Source organism: Phacochoerus africanus, chromosome 4, assembly GCF_016906955.1.
Source record: "Phacochoerus africanus isolate WHEZ1 chromosome 4, ROS_Pafr_v1, whole genome shotgun sequence".
Classification (NCBI taxonomy): domain Eukaryota; kingdom Metazoa; phylum Chordata; class Mammalia; order Artiodactyla; family Suidae; genus Phacochoerus; species Phacochoerus africanus.
In genome coordinates, this window is record NC_062547.1 from 151725035 (window position 1) to 151738124 (window position 13090).

The 13090-nt window shown below is 41.7% G+C and overlaps 1 protein-coding gene across 1 annotated transcript; it reads left to right on the top strand.

The window, feature by feature from the left end:
- Window positions 1-12182: 12182 nt before the first annotated feature.
- On the top strand, window positions 12183-12869 carry LOC125124746 (POTE ankyrin domain family member A-like). The gene is given in 3 exon segments (XM_047774762.1): window positions 12183-12351; window positions 12354-12591; window positions 12623-12869. Coding segments are annotated over 3 exon segments (654 nt in total).
- The last annotated feature ends 221 nt before the right edge of the window (window positions 12870-13090 follow it).

Consider the following 13090-nt stretch of genomic DNA (forward strand, 5'->3'; position numbering starts at 1 on the left):
TCCAAGAGGAAGACACAGGCAGAACACTCTGACATAAATTACTGCAACATTTTGTTTGATCCACCTCCTACAATAAGGATAATAAAAACAAAAAAAATAAACCAATGGGACCTAATTAAGCACAAAACTTTTTGCACAACAAAGGAAACCATTAAAAAAAACAAAAAGTGGAGTTCCCGTCGTGGCACAGTGGTTAACGAATCCGACTAGGAACCATGAGGTTGCGGGTTCGGTCCCTGACCTTGCTCAGTGGGTTAACGATCCGGTGTTGCCGTGAGCTGTGGTGTAGGTTGCAGACACGGCTCGGATCCCGCGTTGCTGTGGCTCTGGCGTAGGCCGGTGGCTGCAGCTCCGATTCAACCCCTAGCCTGGGAACCTCCATATGCCACGGGAGCGGCCCAAGAAATAGCAACAACAACAACAACAATAACAACAACAAAAGACAAAAAAAAAAAAAAAGACAACCCACAAAATGGGAGGAGATAGTCCCCCAAATCTTTGCAAACAGTGTGACAGGGGTTTAATCTCCAAAACGTACCAACGGTTCGTACAACTCAACAACTAAAGAACAAACAACTCAGTTGGAAAATGGGCAGCAGACCTAAATAGATGTTTCTCCAAGGAAGACATACAGCTAGCCAGTAAGCACGGGAAAAAATGCTCAACATCACTAATTATCAGAGAAATGCAAATCAAAACTACAATGTGTTACCACCTCACAATAGTCAGAATGGCCATCATTAGAAAGTCAACAAATGGCAAATGCTGGAGAGGGTGTGGAGAAAAGAGAACCTCATTCCACCGTTGGTGGGAATGTCAACTGGTACAACTGCTGTGGAAAACAGTACGGAGGCACCTTAGGAAACTTAATAACATCTAAATTCTCTTCCGCTGTAGCCCCTGGGGGGATGGACTCATCCTAATCTCATCATCCTGCACATGTGTATGCCATTTTTTTTTTTAAGGGCTGCACCCACGGCATATGGAGGTTCCCAGGCTAGGGGTCCAATCAGAGCTACAGCTGCCGGCCTACCCCACAGCCACAGTAATGTGGGATCCGACCTATACCATAGTTCATGGCAATGCTGGATCCTTAACTCACTGAGTGGGGCCAGGGATTGAACCGCCACCTCATGGTTCCTAGTCAGATTCATTTCCACTGTGCCATGATGGGAACTCCCCACCACTTTTAAATCAACCAGTAAAATAATCTAAATAACTTCCTTGGTATCTCAAGACAAAACAATCATTTCAATGATTTTAATATAATTCAACTATTTACTATGTCATTGCCTAAATATTATGAATAAAAAAGATCATATGTAAGGATTAAGGAAATCTGGGAATTCACTGTGCTTCCAGTCAGTTTACTGTTAATAATTATTATATTCATTATTTAAAAATCAAGAGTTTGCTGGTGGCCTAGTGGTTAAGGATTTGGCATGGTCACTGCTGTGGCTCGGGTTCAACCCCTGGCCTGGGAACTTCTGCTTGCTCTGAGCATGGCCAAAAAAAAAAAAAAATCAGACTCAGCTAAGAAACCTAAGCTCAAGAAAGAATATTGTAACTTTTGAATTTCATATCACATCTCACTTATCAATAGGCTAGCAACTCTAGCCCAAGTAGGATCCTTTGGGGTTTTTTGTTTTTTTGGACCCACCGAGGCACGCAGAGGTTCCCAGGCCTAAGTAGGAACCTCTGAATACATTAATTCAATTTGGTACTGGAAGGCTGCCTAAAAAGTACAGTGCAGAAACTCAAACTGATTGTTCTTGCCATTAGAAATTCAACAATACCCAAGAAGCACAGCTTTTACAATTCTTCTCAAGGCAATGAGATATAAAAATAAAGAGACTAACCTGCCAACAGAAAGTTATTTTCTTCTTCTGGTTGAGCCTGGGGTTGAGGACCAAAGAGGGTACAGTTACCAGGACTGAAGACTCCATGGAGAACAGGTTATCTCCACCTGCTCTGTTTTTTTCAGTGTATGGCTTTAAATTCTGTCTTTAGAGATCTCCCCAGCTTGCTCAAGCTCTGGGTACCAGCCTGCAGCCTGACTAACCAGATAGACCGCTCCAGCATCACTGCTCTTGAGGACAAATTTGGGGGAACTCCCTAATCCCGTGAGATGTGAAGAGGGCAAGGATCTCAATTATGAAATCAACATCCAAACACTGTTTTGATCCTAGGTTTGAGTATATTTAACCAACGGAATGATTGTCCACTTTAGCGGACAAAGAAGATTCTTCAAACAATTTCCTCAGAATGAATGACAACCCTAAGTGATCAAAGGTAACAGAAAAAGGCAAGAGCAAGAAACCCTGAAGCACTGAGATATTAACAAGTAGTCAAGAAAAGAAGGTAATAATGAGAAGTTGAGTGTTAGGACTCACAGCAATCTCAGAAGCTTGTTGCAAGACACACTTGGATTAAGTCATTTCACTGTCATGGTTGAACTATCGAAGCAGATTCACAGCCAACACGTGCTGTACTTAACACCAAACCTGACTATGATTAGACAAAGAGAGAAAAAGCAAGGACAGAGACGGCAACACCCACCTCTGAAATGGCCTAAAATCATCTGATGTACTTTAAAAAGTCATTTTTCCACCCTGGGATGTATTTTGGTTTTATAGTAAAAGACGAATGCTAACAACGTATGTAGCATGTGTGATTTAAAAGTTAGAGTCTGAGAAAGCCACTTTAGAGTCTTAGTTTTTAAACTCCATCAGTCACACGGAGCAAGCTGCATGACTGACTTTTACTCTCTAGTTGTGCCGTATAAACCCTAAGTTCCAGTTTTATGTACAGTAAGCAATATGGAAAGACTAAGTATCCAGAGATGCTGTTTTAACTCTTTCCCAGTTATGAACGGGTGGCTCCATGCGCGGCCTTCCTTTTGGGACATGCGTGAGCTGCAGCCCTGGGAGTGGCCGGGACTGATCTGCACGTGGAAGAGCATCATCTACTCCCTAGACACCCTGCTGGTCACGGGCACCAGGCATCCCTTAGGACTCCCAATGGAAGCCCCTGACAGATTTCTGGTCATCTATGAGATGGATCTTTAGCTCCAATCAACGTGTCTCTGGCCTTCTTCTCAAACACTAAAGTTTGAGAACTATATGTCTAGATGAAAATCAAAATTTGACAACTTTAAAACAGAAATTACTGTGTATTACAATTCATTTGGCTCTTAACCATGAAATACTTTTATTCATGAAGTCATGATACTTGGCTTAAGAAAAACCCACATATCAGAGAATTCTCTATCAAAATACCAAGAACTAATCTTACTCTTGGGACATTTGCAGCTTAAGAATTCATCTGGACTTTACACACTTTACAATTTGAGTCAGATGCCAAATTCATTCTTTTAGAACCCCACAACTCGATGTACAGGCCCCAGTGTCCTAAGAGCCATCCCCTCAGGTCAGCAACTGCAGGTCTGATTCATGGACTTTTCTGGTCAACAAAGAGGGGAGGTAGCATGGACACAAACAAGTAATTATACATGTAAATAAACCCTCCACAATTAGTGGGTGCTTTAGACTTTCACTGTTGCTGCTGGTTTCATACAGAATTCACCTCTGAACCCCCAACCTCCACAGATGTTCACAGACAGACCACCTTCTTCCCCAAGGGCTGCCTCTGAGCTACGTGGAATCCCAGGTTTAGTTCCCTGCTCTGTCAAGACATATTTAAGTCACAGTAAGCTGAAGAGCTTCAGCTATCAAAATCTCCATATTCTCATGCTCAAATGCAAGAGATTTTATTTATTCAAATCATTTAGCAAATTATTTATTGGACACATATCCATAAAGTTTGTGCCCCCTCAAAATTCTTGTAAAAATTTTATTATAGTTGACTTACAATGTTCTGTCAATTTCTGCTGTACAGCAAGGTGACCCAGTTATACATATACATACATATACCTGTACTTTTTTCACATTATCCTCCATCATGTTCCATCACAAGTGACTAGATACAGTTCCCTGTGCGTAATGTACAGCAGATCTCATTGCTTATCCACTCCAAATGCAACAATAGTTGGCATCTAACCCCAAACTCCCAGTCCATCCCATTCCCTCCCCAGCTAGCCCTCAATATGATGGCACTTAGAGGTGAGGCTGTTGCAGGCTGATTGGGTCTTGGAGGCCTCATGGATGGAATTAGTGCCTTTACAGAGATGCCCCAGGGAGCTGCCACACCCTTTCTGCCATGTGAGGACACAGTGAGCAGACCACAGTCTGTGAACCAAGAAGAGGGCTCACCAGACACTGACTCTGGCAGTGTGGTGATCTGGGACTTCCCAGCCTCTAGAGCTGTGAGGATCAGTTTTTAAGCCAGCAAATCTATGGTATTTTTGTTACAGCCACCGGAATGAATTCACACATCTACTATGTGATAAGCCTGTTCCAAGCCTTAGGGAAAAGAGCAGTAAGGAGGCCCGTGTGGCTGGAGCACTGGGAGCAAAGTACGTTAGTCGTGGCTGTATTCCAGTTACTTTCCCTTCACATAAATCAAGTCTCTGTCACCGTCCTTCAAGTACAGCTGAAATATGACTGCGGCACACTCTCTGTCCTCTCTCCTGGACTCCAGTACAATTTAAAGGTGTTTATCAGGAGGCTGCGCACTCACTATAACAGGTTTTACCTTTAAAAAGCTTTTAAAATGCAACTCAAGGATTTTCAACATTCAGTTCCCTCTGTCTGTACCACTTTTCTCCATGCAGGCTCGCTGCTTCACAACCCTCAATATCTGAAAGTCATTAAAAGGGAACGTCTTTATAATGACAGTCCAGATAATGAGAGACCCTATATTTGCAGTGTGCAGCCCCCATGGACTGTCTATGTGCTTAAGAGTCCCAGGGTCACTAACACACACTGCCGATTTGAAACTTTTATTTTGGTCTTTATTTGCCAGACATTTTTTTCTGAGCGGTTTTTTTTAAGAGAGTCCTCTCTGACACCAGGAGAAAGGTGACCACTATCATCCTGACGTACAGTCGACAAAGCGGGGATGGGAGAGGCAAAGAGGCGTGCTCGCTGTCTTGGCAAAGAGTGGAAGAACAGGGATTTGGATGCCAGCTCTCAGCCAACAGATGGAAATAAATTGACTTCTACAGGAAAAACGACCAATCCAAACTGCCACCACCACCACCAAAAAACAAAACACCTAGAATTCTGGGATTCCATCATCATGAAAATAACTGGGTCTGGGGCTACTGAGTAGAGACTGACCGTGGCTTCCATCACAAGTGGGTGGGGCCGCCCATGTCATTGTCGGCATGGACTTTGCCTGCTCCTGGGTGCCACTCACAACGCAGTGTCATTTTCATGTTAAGTGGTAGAACTGCCATCGGAAAAGAGATGTGTCCCCTTGGAGGGAGAGTAGTGGAGAGTTGGGAGTGTGGGGGAAGTCTTTCCTGCGGTGGTGGTCCTTGGAGAGGAGGATCCCCACCCCAAATGAGTGGCCGATGACAATTGTCTCTAGAATGCAGCAGACTATGAGCCTGGCAGCTCCAAGGGCATTCAGGCAATAAGCTCCCAACCTGGTCACAAGACGGCTGCAGCAGTTCCAGCTGTCACAATCTCACGCCAATATCCGGGTGAGAAAACTGAAGTGTAGAACATTTAAGGTCATAAAATTAGTAAATTAGGAAGACAGGTTTTGAAATCAGTTGGACCCAATCTTGAACCCCAGTCTCTACCATTTCTAATTACTTGAAAAAGGTGTCCATTTTTCCCTTGGCAACACACAACAGTAGCAAGAACATGAGCATTTGAGGAGATGAGATTAAGATGGCGGAATAGAAGGACTGGAGCTCAACTTCTCTCCTAAAAGCAACAAAATTATAACCAAATGCTGAGCAACCTTCAACCAAATGGACTGGAAACTTTCAAAAAAAAATATCCTACTCCAGGAGACAAAGAAGAGGCCACACCAAGAGTGTGGCCTCTTCTTTGATTACATGGGGTGATTACATGATGTAAGCAACCTTCACACCTCCCGGGTGGGAAGACCCACAGACTGGAAAGGAACTATCACAGAGACTCACGCCTGGTGGTCTGGCACTGGGAGAAAGAGCCCCTGGAGCATCTGGCGTTGAAGGCCAGTGGGGCTTGTGTGCAGGAGCTCCACAGGACTGGGGGAAACAGAGACTCCACTCGTGAAAGGTGCACACAGGGTTTCATGTGTACTGGGTCCCAGGGCAAAGCAAAGGCTCCACAGGAATCTGGGTCAGACCTGACTGCAGTTCTTGCAGGATCTCCTGGTTTTGAAAACAGGGGGTGAATGTGGCTTGTTGTGGGGGAAGGGCATTGGAGGCAAAACTCTTGGGAATATTCATCAGCATGCTTTTCTCTGGAGGTGGCCATTGTGGGAAAATCTGGCCCCACCCTTCAGCACTGAGGAGCCCCAGGCCAAACAATAATCCAGTGGGATCACAACCCCACCCATCAGTAAAGAGGCTGCCTAAAGACTCCCTAGGCACACAGCTGCCTCTAATGTCACCCAGAGATGAAGCCCCACCCACCAGAGGGATGGGAACCAGCCCTACCTACAAGTGGGCAGGCACCAGTCCCTCCCAGCAGGAAGCCTACAGCAAGCCCCATACCAACTTCAGCCACAAGGGGGGGGAGCCATCAGAAGTAAGAGAACCTACAACTTTGTTGTCTGCAACAAGGAGACCACACCGAAAGCCTATCACAATGAAAAGACAGAGAACTATAACTCAGATAAGGGAGAAAGAAAAAACCCCAGAAAAACAGCTAAGTGATCAGGAGATTCTCAGCCTCCAGGAAAGACTTTAGACTGATGATAGTGAAGATGATGCAAGACATTGAAAATAAACTAGAGGCAAAGATTGATAATTTAAAGAAAACACTGAGCAAAGAAATACAAAATTTAAAACTTAAGCAAGAAGAGATGCAAAATACAATAACTGAAATAAAAAATTCATTAGAAGCAGCCAACAGCAGAATACAGGAGGCAGAAGAATGAGTAAGCGAGGTGGAGTATAGATTAGTGGAAATCACGGATGCATAACAGAAAAGAGAAAGAAGATTGAAAAGAAATGAAGAGAGTCTCAGAGAACTCTGGGACAATGTTAAACTCACCAACATCTGTATTATAAGGGTGCCAGAAGGAGAAGGGAGAGATAAAGGGACAGAAAAAATATTCACAGAGATAATAGCCGAAAACTTCCCTAACATGGGAAAGGAACCACTCACTCAGCTTCAGGAAGCGCAAAGAGTACCATGTAAAATAAACCCAAGGAGGAACACCCTGAGACACATATTAATCAAACTTACCAAGATGAAAGACAAAGAGCAAAATATTGAAATAAGCTGGGGAAAAGAAACAAGTAACATACAAGGGAACACTGGTTAGGTTATGGGCAGATTTTTCAGCAGATACTCTGCAGGCCAGAAAGGAGTGGCATGATATACTTCACGTGACGAAAGGAAAAAACCTCCAACCAAGATTATGACACTACCCAGCAACACTAAACCAGTTTTACAACAAATACTAAAGGAACTTCTCTTGGCAGAAAAGAAAAGGCCACAACTCAAAACAAAAATACTACAAACGACAAAGCTCACCAGTAAACGCATATATACAGTAAAGGTAGGAAATCATCCATGCATAAATATGCTACCAAAATCAGAAATCATAAGGAGAGGAGGGTACAAATGCAGGACACTGGAGATGCGCTTGCAATTAGGAGACCGACAACTTAAACCATCTTGTATATACACAGACTCCTATATCAAAACTTCAGGGTACCTGCAAGCCAAAAATCTACAATAGATACACACACAAATAAGAAAAATCAACTCAAATACAACACTAAAGACAGTCATTAAACCACAAGAGAAGGGAAGAAAAAAGAGCAGCAAAAGCAAATCCACAACAGCTAATGGCCATAAGAACAGACACATCAATAATTACCTTAAATGTCAATGGACTGAATGCCCCGACCAAAGACAGACTGGCTGAAGGGGTACAGAAACAGGGCCCATACATGTGCTGTCTTCAAGAGATGCACATCATTTCTAGGGATACATACAAACTGAAAGTGAGAGGATGGAAGAAAATACTCCATGCAAACAGTAGTCAAAAGAATGCTGGAGTAGCAATATTCCTATCAGACAAAATAGACCTTAAAGAGCATTATAAGAGACAAAGAAGGACATTACATAATGATCAAAGGATCATTTCAAGAAGAAGATATAACAATTGTAAATATATATGCATGCAGCATAGAATCACCTCAATATATAAGGCAACTGCTAACAACCTTAAAAGGAGAAATTGACAACACAGTAATAGTGGGGGACTTTAAACACTCCACTTATAGCAATGGACAGATCATCCAGACAGAAAATCAACAAGGTACGACAGGCCCTAAATGAAGCATTAGATCAGATGGACTTAATATTTATAGGACATTCCATCCACAAGCAGCAGAACACACATTCATCTCAAGTGCACACAGAACATTCTCTAGGATAGATCACATTCTGTGCCACAAATCAAGCCTTGGTAAATTTAAGAAAACTGAAATCATATCAAGCATCTTTTCTGACCACAATGCTATACGACTGGAAATCAACAAGAAAAAAACTGCAAAAAACACAAACATGTGGATACTAAACAACATGCTTCTAAACAACCAATGGATCACTGAAGATATCAAAGAGGAAATTAAAAAATACCTAGAAGCAAATGACAAGAGAGATACAACACTCCAAAACCTAAGGGGTGCAGCAAAAGCAGTACGAAGAGGGAAGTTTATAGCAATACAAGACTACCTCAGGAACCAAGAAAAAGCTCAAATATCCTAAATTTACATCTAAAGCAGCTAGAGAGGGAAGAACAGACAAGACCTAAAGTTAGCAGAAGGAAAGAAATCATAGAGATCACAGCAGAAGTAAATGAAATAGAAATGAAGAAAGCCACAGAAAAGAGCAATGAAACTCAAAGCTGGTTCTTTGAAAAGATCCACAAAATTGATAAATCCTTAGCCAGTCTTATCAAGAAAAAAAGAGGATTCAAATCAATAAAATTAGAAATGGAAGAAGTTATAATGGACATCACAGGAACACAAAGGATCATAAGAGACTACTATAAGCAACTATATGCCAATAAAACGGACAACCTAGAAGAAATGGACAAAATCTTTGAAAAGTATAGTCTTCTAAGACTAAACCAAGATGAAATAGAAAAGATGAACAGACCAGTCACAGGTACTGAAATTTAAGTTGTTATTTAAAAACTTGCAACAAACAAAAGTCCAGGACAGACAGGTCCACAGGCGATTTCTATCAAACATTTGGAGAAGAGCTAACACCTCTCCTCCTGAAACTATTCTAAAAAATTGCAGAGGAAGGAATACTCCCAAGCTCATTCTATGAGGCTACAATTACCCTGATACCAAAACCAGACAAAGATACCACAAAAAAAAAAAAAGAAAACTACAGGCCAATATCACTGATGAACAAAGATGCAAAAATCCTCAACAAAATACTAGCAAACTGAATCCAACAATACATTAAAAATATTAGACATCACGATCAAGTAGGATTTATCCGAGGGATGCAAGTATTCTTCAATATCCGCAAATCAGTGTGATAGGCCACATTAACAAACTGAAGAATAAAAACCATATGATCCTCTCAATAGATGCACAAAAAGCCTTTGACAAAATCCAACACCCATTTCTGATAAAAACCATCCAGAAAGTGGGCATAGAGGGAACCTACCTCAACATAGTAAAGGCCACATATGACAAACCCAGAGCTAAATGGTGAAAAGCTGAAAGAATTCCTGCTGTGGTAAGGATGTCCACTCTCACCACTACTATTCAACATAGTTTTGGAAGTCCCAGCCATAGCAATCATAGGGAAAAAAAGAAAAGAAAAAAAAGAAAAGCAATCTAAATTGGAAAGGAAGAAACAAAACTATCACTGCATGCAGATGACATGATACCATACCTAGAAAATCCTAAAGACACTACCAGAAAACCCTTAGTACTTATCAATGAATTTGGTATAGCTGCAGAATACAAAATTAATACACAGAAGTCAACTGCATTTCTATATACTAAAGATGAAAGATCAGAAAGAGAAATTAGGGAAACAATCCCATTTACTATCACATCAAAAAGAGTAAAATGCTTAGGAATAAACCTACCTGAAGAGACAAAAAAGACCTGTACTCTGAAAACTAAGACACTGATAAAAGAAATCAATGATGACACAAACAGATGGAAAGATATACCATGCTCTTGGATTGGAAGAGTCAATATTATCCAAATGACATACTACCCAAGGCAATCTACAGATTCAATGCAATCCCTGTCCCAGTTCTAAGGACATTTTTCACAGAACTAGAACAAAATACATTAAAATTTGTTTAGAAGCACAACAAAAGACCCAGAATAGCCAAAACTGTCCTGTAAAAGAAAAATGGAGCTACAGGAATCAGGCTCCCTGACTTCAGACTATACACAAAGCTACAGTCATCAAAACCATAAGGTACTGGCACAAAGACAGAATTATAGATCAGGGGAACAGGAAAGAAAGCCCATAATTAAACCTACCTACATTCAACTAATTTATGACAAAGCAGGCAAGAATATACAATGGAGAAAAGACAGCCCCTTCAATAAATGGTGCTGGAAAAACTGAACAGTCACATGTAAAAGAATGACTTCCTAACACCATACACAAAAATAAACTCAAAATGGATTAAAGACCTAAATATAAGCCTGGATACTATAAAACTCTTAGAGGAAAACATAGGCCAAACACCCTCTGGCATACACCACAGCAATATATTCTCAGACCCATCTTCTAGAGTTAATAAAAACAAAAATAAACAAATGGGAATTAAAGTTAAAAGTTTCTGTACAGCAAAGGAAACCATAAACAAAATGAAAAGACAACCCACAGGATGGGAGAAAATATTTGCAAATGAACTGACAGGGGATTAATCTCCAAACTTTATAACCACCACCTGCAGCTCAATACCAAAAAAATGAACAACCCCATCAAAAAATGGGCAGAAGATCTAAACAGACATTTCTCCGAAGACATACAGATGGACAAAAAAAAAAAAAAAATACATGAAAAGATGTTCAACATCACTCATTACAAAAATGCAAATCAAAACCACGTGAGGTACCACCTCACACCAGCCAGAATGGCCATCATCAAAAAGTCTACAAACAGTAAATGCTGGAGAGGGTGTGGAGAAAAGGGTACCCTCTTACTCTGTTGGTGGGAATGTAAATTGGTGCAACCACTGTGGAAAACAGTGTGGAGATTCCTCAGAAAACTGAAAACAGAATTACCATTTGGTCCAGCAACCCCAGTTCTGGGCATCTATTCAGAGAAAACCTTGACTCGAAAAGATACATGTACTCCAGTGTTCATTACAGCACTATATACAATAGCCAAGACATGGAAACACCCTAAATGTCCATTGACAGAGGAGTGGATAAAGAAGATAAGGCACATATACACAATGGAATATTACTCAGCCATTAAAAGGAAAGAAATAATGGCATTTGCAGCAACCTGGATGGACCTAGAAATTATCATGCTAAGTGAAGTCAGCCAGACAGTGATGATACACCAACATCATATGCTATCACGTAATCTGGAATAATAAAAAAAAAAGGACACAATGAACTTCTTTGTAGAACAGATACTGACTCACAGACTTTGAAACACTTATGGTTTCCAAAGGAGACAGCTTGGGGGGTGGGGAATGGGCTGGGTGTTTGGGATGGACATGCTGTAAAGTTGGGTTGTGGTGATCTTGTACAGCTGTAAATGTAACACAATTCATTGCTTCATTGAGTAATTAAAGCACTGTCAGTGTGCTGGCCTGCCCCGCCCCACCCTGACATCACTACCTGGGCATGCCGTGTGGCCTCTGGCCGTGCTTCCCCTCCACCTGCTAACGTTTCAGCAGAACCAGGACTGTGGTACAAGAGTCCTCGGTTCAGCTCTCTATGACCCTGAAGGCGCAAGAGTACCCAACCCTCTTGGCAAGAAGAACGGCCGTGCCAGGACAAAGGGAGTACTCGATCTTCTACGAGCCTGGAAGAGAGACCACACCAGAAACCAACCCTGCTGGTGCCTTCATCTTAAGACTTCCAACCTCCAGAAATGACTGCTCTGCATTTGGCCTGTGCGAATGGCCATCCAGCAGTGGTCAATCTACCAGTAGAGAGGAAATGTCAGCTTAACCTCTGTGACAATGAGAACAGGACAGCACTGATAAAGGCTGTCCAGTGCCATCAAGAAGAATGTGCAAGTATTCTCCTGGAACGTGGTGCTGACCCAATCTCATGGACGTCAGCGGTAACACTGCCCTCCTCTACACTGCCCTTGGTTAGAACAGCATCATTGCAGCAAAGCTGCCTGCACACAATGCCAATATTGAAGCAAAAAGCAAGGATGACCTTACACCACTTTTACTTGCTGTCAGTAAAAACAAACAGCAAATGGAATCTTTAGTAAGAAAAGAAGCAAACACACATACGGTTGATAAGATGAAAAGAACAGCCCCTTCCTTGTGCTTGCTGCAAATTATGAATCAAATCAAGTATAGTCAGGCTTCTTGAGCAAGGCTTTGATGTCTTTTCTCAAGACATCTATGGGCGGACTGCAGAAGAATATGCCCTTATCAAGGGTTTTCACACCAATCACCTACTGATTTTGGAATATAAAGGAGAAAAGGGACCTAAAACTCCTTCTCTAAATAGCAACCTAGATCTAATAACAGAGGATATCCAAGACAGATATCAAGAAAAAGAAAGCTTTAAGGAGGCTTTCCAACAAACTTGGGGTTGATTCATGGCCCACATCAGAGGGAGTCATTGATTCTGATACCAAGTCTGTCCAGAAACCAAGCTTAACAGAGCTAAAGAGGGGTTATCTGCTATCCACTGAAAACATGAAAGCAAAATGTGGCATTGTGAGATCAGAAAATAGAACCTTCTTTAGGGACAATTCTGAGAGTGAAAATGAAAATGTGGTTGAAACCTTTCCCAAACTATCCATCAACCTCCAGG